The 17,879-nt window shown below is 39.3% G+C and overlaps 1 protein-coding gene and 1 long non-coding RNA gene across 14 annotated transcripts in view; one reads left to right on the top strand and one right to left on the bottom strand.

Annotated features, from left to right (window-relative positions):
* Window positions 1-1,560, bottom strand: part of LOC136793784 (uncharacterized) — a 45,458-nt gene extending 43,898 nt beyond the window's left edge. Inside the window, exon 1 of the long non-coding RNA XR_010839518.1 lies at window positions 906-1,560. This is a non-coding gene — a long non-coding RNA (uncharacterized lncRNA). The remainder of the gene's footprint in view (window positions 1-905) is intronic.
* Window positions 738-17,879, top strand: part of GPHN (gephyrin) — a 640,157-nt gene continuing 623,015 nt past the window's right edge. For 2 of the 13 annotated variants that reach the window (XM_059059565.2, XM_059059564.2), the window contains exon 1: window positions 1,184-1,756. In XM_059059565.2, the coding sequence (XP_058915548.1) occupies window positions 1,693-1,756 (64 nt within the window). In that variant the 5' untranslated portion in view covers window positions 1,184-1,692. Of the gene's footprint in view, window positions 1,757-17,879 lie in introns of all 13 variants that reach the window. The other 11 variants (XM_059059563.2, XM_059059567.2, XM_059059568.2 and 8 more) reach the window with 9 other exon arrangements.

Genomic DNA, 17,879 nt, shown 5'->3' with positions numbered 1-17,879 from the left:
TGAAATAAAGAAAACATACTTTCACATATATATCTCTCATTTGAAACTAGTTAAGAATCCATTGGCTCCCAGGCGCTATGGTGATAGATTATTATAGGAGGTGGGTTCATGATCTGGCTTCAATTTTAAATCCACTGTCAAAAATACTAGCAATACACATACTCAATAGAAATTTTACTAATTAATTTTCTCCCACCTCAATTCCACCCATCATCCCCTTTGTACTCCCATTATTTAAAATGAAATACATAACAATGTGAATCTTCAGTTGGAGTGTAAGTCCACGTTCTACTTGGCACAATAAAACTTATAACCATCAAACTGAGATTTTAATTGTATACAAATGTTGATGATTATACATTTTTTTGACATTTTGCTTTTCATTTTTATGCTTCCCGGTTTTACCAAAGCTGAGAAGAATAAAAAAAATGTGTGTATATAATGTTTTTTATTCAGAAGTTGAAAGGTCTAGAGAGAAGGGAACTAAGAAACCCATGTGAAATAGCCACAGGTGATTCATATCACACTTTATGAAAGACACATGAAGATAAGTGGCAACAATAGCTATTTTCATGGTAACCTCATATCCCACAAATACTGAAATGAAAATTGCCAACACCAGGCAATTTGCAGGTTCGTGATTGTGGCTCAGGGGGGAGGAACATTCTCTAATCTCATTCTCTAAGACTGGTGCTTTTCACCTAAAAGCAGAGCCTTTAGCGAAGAAGCCTGATGTCACAAAACCATGTGACATTGGGAGAAAGAGAAGCCAGCTATCTCTCCTCAAGATGCTCTGTCGCAGGCTCCTAAGCTTCGCTAGTGAGCATCCTCCTGAAGGTACAGTCTTGGAGTTGGGAAATCCTACGGTAGGGCGGCAAGCCGGAAGATAAGGAAGGATACGATACCTCCTCCTTCGCCAACCACGGGCTGTCACAGCAGCTGCGGTTCTGCCACCCACGCAGCTTTCTAAGGCACCTCCAGGGTCCCTGGCGCCTTTCCTCTTCCCCTCGGGAGAGCTGCTTTGCTGCCCCAAGAACCGGCCGGAATAGCTGACAAACGCCGGGCTCGGCAGGGGATTGCTTCTGTCTGGAGCTCAGCTGAGGCAGCGTTCATGTCTCGCGCGCACCCGCGTTCTCCCAACCAATCCCGCGCTACTCGCGCGCCCAGGAGCATTCGCCGGTCCTGCTCGGGCTGCGCCGGCTCCTTCCCGCTCCCGGCACTCGGCAACGGAGCTCTTACTCCTCCCCTCACTCGCCACGAGTTCCACGATTCGCGGTGTAGCTCCGCCCCTGTCCCCGAGTCCGCCCCCGCGACTTCCCGAGTTGGTGCTCTCCTTTCCCCTCAGTCTCCTGCCGTCCTGCGGGCCTGGGTCTCACGCTCCGCAGAGCTACAAGAGTCTCTCCCGCCTCGTTCCTACGCCTCCGCACGCTCTCCCTCAGCAGCCACCGCGTAACCCACCCGCAGCTCGCTGTCTCGGACCCGGACACGGGGTCGCGCGCCCTGACTCCGCCTACTTCCCCACGCGGACTCGCGCCCTCCCGGCCCGGCCTCTCACTCGCGCAGGCAGCCGAACGCTCGCTTCGCGCTTCCCGGGCGCTCTCGCGCTTTCCGAGGCTAGCGCGCTCCCGGCCCGCGCGCTCCGGGCTCTGGCTTTTCCCGGCTCCTGTCAGTGCGGTGACTGCGCTGGGAAACATGGCGACCGAGGGAATGATCCTCACTAACCACGACCATCAAATCCGGGTCGGAGTCCTCACAGGTAACCTGGGGAGGAGGTCCAGGACCGCCACGGCTGCTGTCCCCGGCTTGCCTCAGGCTTCTCGCCTGTGGTGACCCTTCTCTGGCCTCGGGAGGAGGGAAGGCTGAGGAAGGGGACTGGGGGGGGAGGGCGGACGTTTTACAACCGTTGAGAACTGCTGGAGGTTGCGGTGTTCCCGCGGGGTCCCCCGGGAGCTGGGGCCGACCCTGTGGGATGTCAGGTCCCAGTGCTTTCGCAGCCGAAGTCCTGGGCCCCTGGGGACAGAGGGGCCGGTGCGGCGGCCGCTGCGGGGCTCCTTGCTGCCAGTGCAGGCGGCGGGATCCCGGCTCCGCAGGCTGAAGCACGCCGCTCTCGGCTGGCCCGCGCGCTTCCTCCGCTACTGCTGGTCCCAGAGAGGGGGGAATCCCATTTCCACCCCCTCCCTCCTCTCCCTTCCCCCCACCCGGGCGGCCCCGCTCCGCTCTAGCCGTGCTTTCGCGGGGCACCGGTCGGAGCCAACACGGGTGTTCGTTAGGCGAAACTCTGCTCCGCCTCCGGCTGCTCCTCGCGAGCCGGGAATCCCCTCAGACACCCACGGGACACCCCTCGTCTCCCCCGGGAGGTGGGGGATCGGCTTGCACCCGGACCTCGGAAAGTGTTTGCGTTCCGCCTTCCCAAGCAAAGGGCCCTCTGCCCGCGTCTTCGTTTTCTTAGACGGACAGGCGGGGGATCCAGCTCTTTTTACTTGAGAGGGAAGGATTCCCCCACTCGGGCTCCTCTGTTCCTCTCCCTTCTGGGACTACCCCCCCCCCCCCCCGCCCGAATGGTCCCGAGGCTTGTGAGGAGCGCACTTTTCCCGGGTCGCGTTTCCCTTCCTCTCGGATGCCGTGTGTGCTCTGCATGTCTGATTCCGTTGCGCTGTATTTGGGTAACATCCCTCAATTCGGCGACAGGCAGTTGCTGCAGGGCATGACTTCCGAGATGAATAGCAAGCCGATTTGTAGGGGTTTCTGCTGTGGTTCTGTAGTTGGTAAGGTTTCTGTGTAATTGAGTGGCGAGGTGGGGGTTAAAGAACTATATTTGGAACCTTAAGGCTTAGTTCGGAGTGAAGGAAATCCAGGGCTTGCTGATTTCGGAAAAAGAAGCGAGGTAGACGGGAACCCTGGTGTTCTCCTCCCACCTCCCGCCCCCCCAGCGCGCGCGCGCGCACACACACACACACACACACACACACACACACGCACACACGCACTTTTAAATTTTTTTCCCTTGTCAATTCTGACAGGTTGAGACGGTGCTCGAGAAGGAACTAAATTGAATGAGACTTGCTTTTATTATTAGGTAGAAAAAAAGTCTCTCTTGTAAAGATAAAAAATGCAAAGCTTAATTTGGCTGCTTGGGTTTTATGAAAAAGATTTCCATGGTACCCCTTCCTGTCTTTTAAGTATCTGGGTCGCCTTTCTCTGATATTGTTTCCAGATGTTAATGGTGATTTATTGAATTTTCCTAATTGAAAGCCCCTGCGATCGAGAAACTAGTCTAAACCAGTTGCAGGGAAGGGACCCCCCCCCCCCCCCCATTAGAAGATGCACTGTTCTCTTCTTTTGGTGCTGAAGCTCTTGCCTTGTTTGAAGATTCAGTTGTAATTCTGAAGGCTTGGAGTTGACATTGCTGATTTTCAAAGAATCTAATTACGGGGTGTAAAAGTATATACCCTGTATCAACCCTTAACTTGCACTTTAAATTCTAGCCGTGCTTTGAAAATTATTAGAGTAGTGAGAATGAAGCTTAATAGAAACCAAAGTATGTCAACTGTCCACGGAAATGAAAGGTCATAGGTATTTTAAAGTTAAACCATAGAGATTAAAAAAATTTTTTTGTTTATTTAAGCTTTCTATAATTGTTTTATTTAGTGAATCATGTTACCTGGGTTAAGTGACATTGTAGATAGCTGTTGTACAGAATGCTTTGAAAGATGCAGCCCTTATCTGTGTCTCTGCAGTCCAATAGGGATGACATTGGTATGCAAACAGCTAAAGAAACAGTGTATGTCATCACTGTGCTAAAATTGTCTAAATAAATTACTTGTGTGATTGAGAGCTAAATGTAAACGGTATTCCATACTCAGATGGATTAGGAGCAAATGTGATTACCTGAAGGGATAATTTGGTACATTTACCAGGGCTAAGAAGAAACTGACATTTTAAAGGGGAGTTGAAAGTCAGTGGCAACCTTATAAATGAGTATGTTGCCGAGGGTCTCTTGAGCAGAATAAAAATGTAATGCAAAGGCCCTGGAATGCCCAGGTAGGATAGGTAGGTGGCACGAGCAGAATGTCAATGAGAGAAGATAACTTTGGCAGTGGAATTAAAGACAATCTAGGGAAACTATCTCATGAGAATGAGGTACAGTAGTTTAGGGGGAGAAGTCTAGGGTCAGGAATAAGGATATAGGTGAAGGAATGAAAAGGAAGTTGCACATTTGGGACAAGTGGTAACAGAGGACAATAGGATTTGGTGATAAAATGGATATTTGAAGTCAGAAATAACTCTGAGAGGTTTTTACTTAAAGTTAGTGATATAAGTATTGTCTTCTATGATAGAGCCTGGAAATGTGGAGTAGAATCAGAGGAAAGAGCACCAGTCCCCAGTCTGAATAGTGGATTTTACTACAAACAGCTTAATATTTATGGCCTTAACATTCCATGTGATTTTGTACACACAAAGAAAACCTACAGAAATAAGCCATGTTGCGCAATTTTGTCTTGTAGAACTTCCAAGTACTGCAGTTTTACTAGGTAAAATTATTCTTTACTGAACTTAAGTACTGTGATTTCATACTTAAGAAAATTGAATTGAGGCCACACTTAAAACCTTGATTTTGTGAGTTATAATTTGTGGCTTTCTTAAAGGTGGAGGGCTTGTTTTATAAAATATCCTCTCCATATTTCATAATAGTGATTTTAAGTATTTTATCTAACTCTGTTTTACAGAGGTTTTAGAGGAAAACTTAGAGGTTTTACATATTTTAGAGGAAATACACACATTTTACAACATGTTAGTATTTTGGTGAATTGTGTTGTCATTTCTAAAATCTTTGATTTCTTTGTGACATCTTTGATTATGTCTTGAAAGATAGTTTTTATACCACTTTGAAACTTTTTCATCTTCTAGGTGTTTTTGTAGTCTTTTTCTCAGCTGTGAATTTGGCAGATATGGTACGCAGTCTATTGAAACTTCGTATCAAATGAATTAACTGTTAGAATTTTGAAAGAATATGGTAGGAAAATATTTAGCAAAGGCATTTCTTTTTTGTATTACTATCTTGAATCATTCAGAACTTGGAAATCAGAGTATGATAGTTAATGTAACATGGATATTTTATATTATCTTTTTGTTCAGGAAAATGGGAACATTTACATAGGTTTTCATGGAAACATTTTACGTTGAAGATTATTGTCGATCTCTAAAAACAGTCTTTGTTAGTAACTATTTTATGTTGATTTGTTAGAAATGAAAGTTATATGGTCTTCAGTGATCTAAGCTCTAGTTTTTAATGCATCTGTATCTAATGTTCTTTACTTCTATTACTATTTTTAACAGACTAAAGACAATGTGATGATGAATACCATGAGGCAGATAAACAAATATCTGTTGCGTTGAAACTAGAAACAAGATGTGGGGCAGATGTAGGAATTTTTATTATTATTTTTTTACAACTTCAGTAGTAATTATACTTAGTCTTAACAAGTACACAGCAGGCTCACTATATCAAATGTGTCATTTTTCACCTATTTTTGTCTATTTCTAAAGAAGCTGTTTATCAAGGGAGCACACTACTTCTACCACTATAAGTTCCATGGAATCAGGAAAATAATGAATACATATATGTTTGTGATATAGAGTGGGATAGATTATGTTTCATTGGTTATTAAATATCATATTAGCTAGCCACTGCTAATGTTTGGTATACCAAAGCACTTAGCTAAAGATGATAATCCATTACCTAAATATTCACTAACAGTGGCATGGATGAGAAAAGGATACAAATTTTTAGGGAAGGGCATTTTAAAATCATGTTTTTGCTCTAGTAATATACATTTTATTGCACTAAATTGTAGGTTTGTAATCAGGAAGAGTTATTAGGCATATATAAAACTAGAAAATAAAGATTAGATAAAAGACTAATTGTAAACTAGAAACCAAAAATATTAGTTACATGTAGGGAGTATTTCAGTCATTTATAAATAAAGTCATTCAAAATATTAAAAAAACAAGTTCTAAGCTAAGGAGGTAATAATCATTTGACTCTGGAATTGTTCAGTCGTTTATTTTAGTTCATTCCTCATGCTTATCCTTGTGCATATGTGTGGCAATATTATTTTCTGAAAAGCCCATTTATGGATAAAGATATATAAATATATCTTTTGAGAATAGATGTTGTCATTAAGTAAGGCAAATCACTATTGCAAACAAAACCTATATCTTGTGAAATGGAATTGTGTGTACTGGCAAACATACCAATATTGATCTATATGACTGTTATTAAAAAGAAGCCTATTTTTCAAACTAGGTCGTTCTTTCATGAATTTTTGGTTGGAAGCAATGTATTAGTGATTAAAGTAAGAAATCATTACATTAACTTCTATTGAATACATTTAATACTATCACAACTGGCCAAAGACTTTATAAACTACTAGTATGTAAACATAGTTAAGCGTTTTAACTATATTCAAGATACATATGACTGTTTGACTTTAAGGTATGTCGTGGAGAATCAGCAGTATGTTATTGGGGAGGAAATGATGAATGAATCTGTTTTTCTCTTACTGGTGAGAGATTCCTGGTTAAGGTGAATAGGGTGCTTTTTAGATACAGTGAGTAAAATAGGTAAAGTCTATACTTTGCACCTGTAAATAGGATTGAAGAACTAAGCATATTTGGACTTTGAGATGTTAAAAAAAAAAGAAACAACCACAGGGGTTTCTTCCTTAATGTCTGGGCAGAGAAGATGAATACCAAGGAAGAAGAAAAGATTATTTAACCTGTTTAAAAGTAGTTGGATCTCTCAGTGCTTTGTGACCACCTAGAGGGGTGGGATAGGGAGGGTGGGAGGGAGATGCAAGAGGGAGGAGATATGGGGATATACGTATATGTATAGGTGATTCACTTTGTTATAAAGCAGAAACTAACAAACGATTGTAAAGCAATTATACTCCAATAAAGATGTTAAAAACAAAAAGTAATTGGATCTGTATTTAATATGAATAGCATGAAACCTTACTTAATTTTTGAGCGACCTCTCTGAAAAGCAAATGTCTAATGAGGTATTGTGATGTAGAAATTCCATCCAGGTTGTTTAATGAGTTCATAAGTGAGTTTGTACTTAATTGATTTAAACTAAGTAAGTAGAACTTCTTGAATATATTGTAATTAAAATAAACAATTCCAACAACTTTTACAATAGTTTTGCCAGTAAGTATACATTTTGAAAGAATGGAATTAAATTTACTATGCTTTAAAAAATGTCCTGATTTGACAAATAAAGGAGCAAGCAAATGTGGTGGAAGGAACTTTATGCAATTCGTGCCCTGCTTCTAAAGTTGGGATACATGACATTGTGTTCAGGGGATACTCTAAGGATTCTAAGCTATGGGAACAAACATAATAATTCTTGAAGAATCAATTTTACTTAGAGCGTATAATTTAAACCACTTTAATATTACAGTAAGCATGAGTAAATTAGGCATGAATGTAGAATTTTAAAGGAGCTTTTAGACAAAATCAAACTTCAAAGAAATTTCAAGTGAACCCATTGTGTAACTCCAGACCTCATTGTTCTTCTGTTATTGGTACTTTGGTGAGAAAAAATTAAGGAGCACAGGGCCACAGAAAGAGCTCTAGAAGACTCTATCTAATGCTAGTTTGGCCAGTAAAGTCCTGTAACTTTGAGCATTATTATTTAACTCTCTCTCAGCTTTTCTCACCACTCACATGAAGGAGGCTCATATGGCAATATAGGTTTATATCCTTTAGTATCTTGACCAGCCAGAAAGAGAAATATAGGATATCAGGCTTAGGGTTTTTTTTTTGGCTTTATAATGGGAATGATTATGGGGGAGGGGTAGATTATACATTAAAAATGCAAGAGGATAAGAAATTGAAGAAAGGATGAAAAATTTCAGCGATTAGGTCCAGTCAGTGTAAACCGAAGGGAAAATATTTAGATTTTTTTTCATTTAGAATTTTTTGTGATATTAATCACAAAATTAACAGTAGTTTCAGTTTTACACTTAATTTCAGACTCGGCTCACACTTCATTTCCTCAACAAAATCTTTCCTAGGAATTATTCTCTACAATGATGTCTTTCTTTCTTTTCTTTAGTGTTTATAAATGTTGCTACACCCTGTAATCATGTACATGTGGGAGGCTGCAGGATGTAGTTTAAAGAAAAAAAAGAAAAAAGACTTTAGAGTCAGACTTGTATTTCAGATCTCAGATCCTGAGATGCCCTTTATTTTGGAAAGTCATTTAACCTCTATGAATTTCAATTTCCTTCTCGAAAATAAAGATGGCAATGCTTACTTCACAGAGTTGTTAAGAACTGAGGGGATTTCCAGTGGTTAAGAATTCTCCTTCCAGTGCAGGGAACACAGGTTCGATCCCTGGTTGGGCAACTAAGATCCCACATACCTTGCAGCTCTAGAGCCAGCACACCACAGCTAGAGAGCCCACGTGCCGCAACTGAGACCTGATGCAGCCAAATAAATAAATAAATAAATATTAAAACAAAAACCAAAAAAACCAACAACAAAAAAAACGGGACTTCCCTGGTGGTGCAGTGGTTAAGACTCTGTACTCCCAAGGCAGAGGGCCCAGGTTCGATCCCTGATAGGGAACTAGATCTCACATGCATGCCACAGCTAAGAGTTCGCGTGCCACAGCTAAGGAGCTGGCGAGCCACAGCTAAGGAGCGCATGTGCCACAACTAAGGAGCTGGCGAGCTACAACTGAGGAGCTGGTGAGCTGCAACTAAGGAGCCCACCTGCCACAACTAAGGAGCCCACCTGTTGCAACTAGGACCCGGTGCAACCAAATAAATAAATTAATTAATTAAAAAAAACTGAGATAATGTATGTGAAAATGCCTACCATGTATGTCTAACTTGGATTATACAGTCGACTCTTGAACAGTGGGGTTGGGGGGGAGTAGGGGTGCCAGCCCCCCATCCCCCACCCCTACAGTCCAAAACCCGAGTTTAACTTTGTAATTGGTCCTCCATAGCTGTGATTTCCCCCTATCCAAGGTTCCTTATATGTTGATTCAACCAACCTTGGATTGTGTAGTACTATAGTACTTACTGAAAAAAATCCTGGGTGAAAGTGGACCCGTACAGTTCAAACTGCTCTGGTTCAAGGGTTAACTGTATACTCAGTAATCTTCATTTCCTCTTCATATGCTGTTTTGGCATAATTTGCTAATAGCTTCATGTATAAACATCTTCCTTAAAGTAGATTTTAAAGTTCTTGAAACAGGTGATGGTGTTCTTCACTTCTTCTGTGTCCTTTTGTCATAGCACCTATTAATGAAGTATTTGCATAGAAGATGTTTAATTAAAAAAAAATTGGATGGTGTGACACTTAGTAGTTTAGGAAGCAGCTACTGAGAAACATTTAGATAAACTAGAACTTCGCAATTATTACTAAAAAGACAGTTCAGGGTAGATGGAGTGGGGTTTAGTATTTTTCTATATATTTATTACTGGTAATAGGATGATATCAATGATGTCTTTGAGATATTTTATACTATCAAATTTAATATTTTATATATTTTCTTTATATTTCCCTTATGTATTTATGTATTTTCTTATCTATTTTCTAATTAATTTGTATATTATTCTTAGTTGATGGGCATAATCTTTATGAGGATTATTTTAGAGTAATTTTATAGTAATTTTTTAAACTGTCATCTTAAAAAATTAAAAATTGAAGTTAAAGGTAAAAGATTCTGAAAATGCTGAAGGTCATTTTGAAGGTTAATTCTGAAGGTCAAAATAGCATAAAATAGGAGTCAAAAGTTCTACATCTTCTACCACGTTCAAGACACTTAACCACATTAAACCTCAGTTTCCTTAGCGTTGAATGGAGGAAATTATGCTTACCTTACATAGTTAATGTGAGGGAGAAAGGAAATAATGTGTTCAATAATCAACACCTACTATGTGCCAGGCTCTGTGCTAAAGTAAGGGATACAATAGTGAATAAAACATACAGTCCTTATCCTCTTGGAGCTTATATTTTAGCACTAACATGAACACACTATTTAGTCAAGTTAGATGTTGACAAATCATGCTTCGTTTATGTTGCATTTCAAGGAATAAAGTGCTTCTATATTTTATTTTTGTTGTAGATAAGTATAAGCACCAAAACTGTTCTCACATCAAGCCATTTTTGACAAAAATTTTTAAACCATTACACATTTCCTGCTAAGATAGAAAATATTGAACATAATTAAATTATTTTATTCATTCAGGTTTAAGTAATTATAGCTAACATCTGTCGAGTTTATATATATACATACATATATATGGCATAAATATGTTCTATTTGTGCTTAGCACTTTGCCCATGTTATTTTATCCTTACAACCTTTATAAAGTAATATATTACTCCGTTTACACCGCCTGAGAAATGGGTTAGGTAGCTTGCTCAAGATTACACCAGTGGCCCTGCCAGATTCGAGAACAGGTCTGACTGTACTCTGAGCAATTACATTTCTATATTCTATTCTGAATATCTTTTATTGTGGAGTGTGGTAGTATAGTTCTCTATAGTGTTTTCTTTTCAGTTGTGAGTTTACACACTTTTTCCCTTCTCCACTTCTAGTTTCTAATCTACTGGAGATGCCTTTTTGTGGCAGTCAGTGGCATACTACAGGCCATAACTGACCAGTACACATGTTCATTAGGCCCATACTGTGTCTTTACAAAAAAGTATGTTTCTAACATTAAAAAATGACATTTTATATAAACCCGTGCTTCTAGCTTATTAAGATTCAGTAACACTTCAACCTCTTTCCCACAGGACAGTAGTTGGTTAGAGTGACTGTCCCCTTGAGATAGGGCATGTATTCTACAGTTTTCCACAATTCCCACTTAACCTATTTGTTATCTGCCTCACCTCATAGGTATTTGAGTTTGTGATATTTGCTCATACATATTCTTCTTTTTCCATCATGTCTTGGGCAACTTTTCATATTCATGAAAATGATAATACAGAGTTTATCAAGAGCTTACCAAGTGTGAAATAATTTTCTAGAGCCTGCCATAGAACTTATTAATTTATTTAATCCTCATAATAGTATCACTATTTTACATTTGAAGGAATTGTAGCAGAGAGAGATTAATTTGCTCAAATTACTGCAATAAAAAGCCAAGCTGATAAAAGGCCACACTGTGAGTTGAACCCATGTAGTCTGTTCCTAGAGTGTTAGCTCTTAACCACTACATTATACTCCTTGGCATTTAATAATTAATTCATATAGATACACATCTTTCTTTTTAATGGCTCTATTGTATTGCATCATAAGTTACGCTATATTTAGTCCGTCCTCAATTGATGTCCATAGAGGTTTCTTATTTTTCATGTGACAAATGTTGCAGATAATAACACTGTTCATTTATTATTGCAGATTTGTGAGTTTTTAAAAAAATGTAAGTTAAATTACTATAAATAGAATTTTGGGTTCAACAGTATCTGCGTTTAAAATTTTTGATAGAAATTACACCCTTTTTGGAAGACAAGTTTGTGCTAATTGTAATTAATATTCTCACTTTCATTTGGTATTATCTTTTTAATTTTTACGAGTTCTTTTGAGATACAACTCTTTCTTGAGTTATATACGTGGATTAGATTGCAGACGACAGATAACCAGCTCACAATTACCTTAAGTGAAAAGGGGAATTTATTAATTTACATAGAGTATAGAGGAGGAACTGACTTTGGATACTCAAGCAGTGTGTCCAGGGGATTACTGTAATGATGGACACTTATTCTCCGTTTTAGTGCTTTGATTTTTCAGTATGTTGCATGCTGACTTCATGTAGCCAGAATTGGGACAGGGAGGGTGCAGGTTAGGAGATTATAGTAATAGGCAATCAGGTTTTCCGTACCCAACTAGTGAATCCAGAGGAGAGATTTTCTTTTTCATGGCATTTGTATATAAAATTCCAGGTTGCTTCTTCACCTGGCTTGGCCCACAGGGTCAATCTTTGGGCCAATCATTGTGACTAGGAAAGTGAGGACTGTGATTGGCTAGGTCTGTATTTCATGTCTGTTTTGGGATTGGGACACTAAATAGGCAGGGTCACCAGAATCACACGCAGAAGAGGATAGGGAAGCCTTCAAAAGAAGAGGGGTTTCTGCCACTAGAAGGGCAGAATTTAGAGGTTTTCTTAAGTCTTTATGCCTTTTTGCTTACTTATTTTCCCCCCTAAGAGTATAGTTTATTTGCCCTATTTCCTTTCTCCTGCTTATTCCATGAAAGTGGTCCTCTCGCAGATAGTTCTAATTGGAACTGGAACAAGTTAATGTGTGAGAACTAGTGGGTTAAACTTTGGGCCCCCTAATATCAACAGTGGTTAATTTATCAGGAGCACTCACAATGACTGACTTCCACTTTTTCATACACTGCATAAGTGTGCTTATCTAAGGACATTTTAGAACAGTAGTATGCATGTAATAGAAAGATTTTACTAGTTTTTACAATAGTTCTTTTATGTTGCTTTATTTAAAGTTTTGATCAGCTATGAGTCTTTTTTTAACAAGTTAATTAATTAATTTTTATTTTTGGCTGCCCTGGGTCCTCGTTGCTGTGCATGGGTCCTCTCTAGTTGCGGCGAGCGGGGGCCACTCTTTGCTGCAGTGGGCTGGCTTCTCATTGCAGTGGCCTCTCTTGCTGCAGAGCACAGGCTCTAGGCGTGCAGGCTTTAGTAGTCCTAGTTCAGGGGCCCAGTAGTTGTGGCTCAGAGGCTCTAGAGCTCAGGGTCAGTAGTTGTGCACAGGCTTAGTTGCTCCGCGGGATGTGGGATTCTCCCAGACCAGGACTCGAACCCGTGTCCCCTGCATTGGCAGGCAGATTCCTAACCACTGCGCCACCAGGGAAGTCCCTTGCTATGAGTCTTTAGTCTTTTTTTCCCTACAAACGATCCCTCCCAGTATTTCCTAGGTTTTGTTCGTAAGTTTAGCACTTCTCAGGGAAATGTTACAATAGGTATGATGTTAAGAGATTTTTATGTGGTCAAATAAATTTGGAAAGTGGTATATTATATAGCTCTCCTTATGGAGATTAACAGTATACCAGAGCATATTAACATATTACAGATGTGAATAGTGTTACAGTTGTGGAGCCTGTTGACACTTGTTTAGTCTAGTGTTTCCAAAACTTTTTGAGAATGGAACAGTTATTCAAGACATACCAGAATTCTGTTCAACACTTCTTTGGGAAATAGTCGTCTTTCCCCTGCAAATGATATTTTGGAAGTCTATATAACACCTTTATATTCTTTTAGCTTTTCTTTTTTAAAAATTAATTAATTTTATTTTGGTCTGTGTTGGGTCTTCGTTTCTGTGCGAGGGCTTTCTTTAGTTGCGGCGAGCAGGGGCCCCTCTTCATCGCGGCGCGCGGTCCTCTCACTGTCGCGGCCTCTCTTCTTGCTGAGCACAAGCTCCAGACGCGCAGGCTCAGTAGTTGTGGCTCACGGGCCTAGTTGCTTTGCGACATGTGGAATCTTCCCAGACCAGGGCTCGAACCCGTGTCCCCTGCATTGACAGGCAGATTCTCAGCCACTGCGCCAGCAGGGAAGCCTCTTTTAGCTTTTTGCTGTAGAAATAGTGGTTTCCTACAGTAATCTCTACTATGAAAATTAATTCATTTTTTCTGGATTTGCCTTTAAAAAATATATATGTATACTTCAAAATGTAAATATATATATATATATTTCCCAGTTATCACCTCTGACTTTTTTTCTTTTTCTTTCCACATTAAAAGATTGACTGACTATATTATCTTATTCAGAAAATCTATGATAGCAAAGACCAGTCTTGATTCTGTTACTACTGTATGGGGAAAGAACCCTGGAATAAGTTCTATTTTGGATTTTTCCAGTGAGCATTTGGTATCATTATTTGTAAAATGTAAAGTTGAAGATATGCTTTCTAAAATCTCCTTCAGCTCTAAAATCTTAATAATCCCAATCTCAGGAACATACCTCATGTTTACCATTCTCTCATTGCTTGTATTCATGTTCTACAACGTGTTACTGACAGCAAAATTATTGATTGGAAATGTCTTCCTTGCTTCAAACAGGAAAAACTGCTAGAAGACACTAACATTCATACCAAGTGTAAATAGAAATAATAAATGTCTGTTAACTTCCATTGCAAAATTTGTGCAGTTTTATTTCATTCACTGTCAAATGCTGCAGAGAGTTCAAATTGCAAAATGTTTAAGATTTAGAATAAAAATTACACACATGTAAGTGTAATAACTGATTCACACAGTCAAGCTTAGAAGAATTATAGAGATTTAGAGGTTTCAAGGTATTACCTTTTTCTTTTTAAATTTAAACTGTAGTGATATACTAGAGACCCGGAAAGCAAAAATTAGTATTCTCCCCAAATACTATGATTATTTTGCTATTAAATATTTAAAATGAAGCTGTTGTAAAAAGAAGACATATACCTTCATGAACACTCTTATGTTTTAGGTTCACAGAGACATTCAGAATAGTAGGTAGGCTGTGGATTAGACCACCTGGGTTTATACCTGAGTTAAGTGTAGGTTTTAGAGTTACTTAACTTCTCTAAGCTTCAATTTTCTCATCCACGAAATGGGGAAAAATCCATTGCCTGCCTTAGAGGGTTGTTTTGATAAGTGAGATAATAAATGTAAATGTTGAGTGAGTGTGCCCACATAATAAATATTCATTAAGTGTTGTTATATATTGTAATAATTTGAATCTAATTACCTTTACAAAGATGATAACAGAAAGCAACCAATATAACTTTTAGATATCTGACCCAATCATGGTTTATTTCCATGCTGTTTTTCTCTTTTATTGTATCTTATTTTAGGAGCATTATTAAGGAACAATACTGTACTGGGGTTTTGCTTTATCTAAATTCTTATTTTCTAGCTTAATTCTGGTGTTAGAGTCAGAAGATGCTGTTTGTAGTGTAGTAACTAAGGACAAGAATTTGAGATTTTTGAGGCGTAGGTTTAAAGTAAAGTATATATGGGAAACTGCTTCTGATATTCTCTAGAGCTTGTTAAGATCTGTGGAGAAAACTGTCTCTACATACAGATATGTAGGTATTATAGTTATGGAATACTTTACTATAGTTAAGAAAGTGGAAAAGTTTTAAGTGTTAGACAAATGGTGCAGTAATACAGGGTGGTAAAGTGATAGCAAAATGAAACTGTTTACATTGATAATTTTTGATTTGTAGAAAAGAGTTTTAATTGACATGTGAGGAAAATAGTAAATCCCAGGGACAGTGAGCCAAGGCTTAGACCTTGTGTTTGGGTTGACTTGGGGCATAAGACAAATGAATATTGTATATAAAAGGAGAGAGATACTTCAGGTACCAAAAGAAAATCTATAGAATTTAAAGCGTTGCCAAAGATGATTTTGGGCAGGAAGGTTTGAGAATAATTGACTTAGGTCAGTATTGGACTTGGAATTTTCTGGTTTTCTTCTGCAGATGGGTCTATGAAGCATTATTAATTAAAAAAATTGTCATTTATGCATCATAATGAAACATTCATTACTTTCTGATTCTTAATGCAATTCAGAAGTGGGTCATATCTAATAACATGAGAAACTTGAAATAGAGACCCCCCCCACCCCCATAAGTAGGAACTTTTAAACAGCTAAATAGGTGTGGATCTGATTTTATTACTATTGTTTTCCTGGCCTGTCATTTCCTGTTGATTAATCTGTTAGTCTGACCATAGCCTGACTTATTAACAGACAATGCAACACAATTCAGTAACTGTCTCAGTCTACTTGGGTTGCTGTAACAAAGTACCATAGACTAGGTGGCTTATAAACAACGGAAATTTACTTCTTACAGTTTTGGAGTCTGGGAAGTTCAAGATCAAGTTACCAACAAATTCAATGTCCAGTGAGGGCCTACTTCCTGGTTCATAGACAGCCATTTTCTCTCTGTCTCCTCACATGGCAGAAAATGGGAGGGAACTCTCTGGGTCTCTTTTATAAGGGTACTGACCCTGTTCGTGAGGGCTGTGTCCTCATGACCTAATCACCTCCCAAAGGCCCCACATCCAAACACCATTACACTAGGGGAATAGGTTTCAGCATGTGAATTTGGTGGGACCTGACACAAATATTCAGCCTTTGGCAGGTATGTGCCATGTGATCTGCTTTGTGTTTTGTTAAGCTAATACTACTGAATGTTTATAGTGTCATCCTTTAGGTATGAGGAGTTGGTTGTAAAGTAGGTTTACAGGTTTAGTTATTTATATATTAAAGCACTTGCCCAGTCCTGCATGACAGGGTTTACTAAACTTTTTATGTAAAGGGCCAGATAGTAAATATTTTAGGCTTTGTGGGATGTATAATTTCTGTCACAGCCACTCAGCTCTGCCCTTATAGCATAAAAGCAGCCATAGACAATATGTAAATAAATGAGCATGACTGTTTTCCAACAAAACTTTATTCACAAAAACAGATGGTTGGCCAGAGTTGGCCCAAGGGCCATAGTTTCTCAATCCATGCTCAGAGACACAGTCTGTGTTAGGAAAGTATAATTTTAAGTTACCTGCATGTGAATTAAACTTTTATATTAAAATTTGCATTGTAAACCGCCACAAAACTTAGTGGCTTAAAACTACAATTTAATGTTTCTCACATTTCTATGAATTAACTCAGTCATTCTCCTTTATGTGGCATTGGTTGGGGTTCTGGTATTGCTGCAGACATTTGGAGGCTTGATTGGGACTGTTGTCCAGGGCCTTGGTTCTCCTGCATGTGGGTGCTCCACATGGCTGATTCATTAGCTTCATGGTGCGATGGCTGGGTTCCAAGAAGTATTCCAAGAGCAAGCATTGTGACAGGGAGGAAACAGATCTGCCAGGATGATTAAGGGGTAGGCCTGAAACTGGCATAGCCTCACTTCTGACATTATTCTGTTGGTCAAAATACTCAGAGGCTCACTCAGCCCAGAGTCATCGTGGGAAGAGACTAGGAATACTAGGAAGCACGATTAATTCAGGGTTATCAAAGTGGCAGTCTATCACAGGATTGTTTTGGTTGCAAGTGACCATTCAAATTGGGCTAGCCTTAGTAAAGGGGACATTTATTGTAAGAATAATGGGGTGTCTATCTCACGGAACCTAAATATGGGATGAGACCCTAGGAATATTGGACCCAAGGTTTGAAGGTCCTAAGGACTGTTTCTCATCTTGCTTCACTCTGTAAAGTAAGCTCTATTTTCTGTTACCACAGATCTGCCTTTTTCGCAGTGTGAAAAACATTACCATTGACTGCTCCTGTATTGTTTAGATCTTCCCATTTCAGCCATTCAGAAAAGGACTGACTTTATTTTCGCAGTTTTGTTTCTAAAATACTTGAGGAAGAACTTTGTCCTGGACCAGTCATTTGTGATAAGAGGATAGAGGTTATGTTGTACCATGTGGACAGGAGCAGGAGCAGTTAACAGAAAAGAGATGCTGAGTATTTAACTCCCAAGTAGTTTGCTTGCTTTCTCCCTAACCATCTATTTCCTGACATAAACTAATTTGGTAATTATTTTAATAAATAATTTTTTTCCCCATTTCAGGCCTAGTTTACTTTTTTTCTTCAGCTGTCTGCCTTTGGCTGTTTCATTGTTCTGCTGGAGAGTAGGCTAAAGTAAGGACTGGAATTAGTTCAGTATTTGAATATTCATTGTAATTTCTTCTTGCTTTGAGTAGGGTATAGCAGCATTTAGTATCTATTATTTCACTTTGCCACCATTAACATAGACTCAGATATGAAGGTGATCCTACTATGCTGTTATTCATTGACTCCTAAGGTTGATTTGGCTGATCTGGTTGGCTGAGTGAGTATATCCTTTCTCTGG

The sequence above is a fragment of the Kogia breviceps genome, chromosome 3 (genome assembly GCF_026419965.1).
Source record: "Kogia breviceps isolate mKogBre1 chromosome 3, mKogBre1 haplotype 1, whole genome shotgun sequence".
Taxonomy (NCBI): domain Eukaryota; kingdom Metazoa; phylum Chordata; class Mammalia; order Artiodactyla; family Physeteridae; genus Kogia; species Kogia breviceps.
Note: the sequence above shows the minus strand (reverse complement) of the source record. Positions and strands in the feature narration are given on the sequence as shown.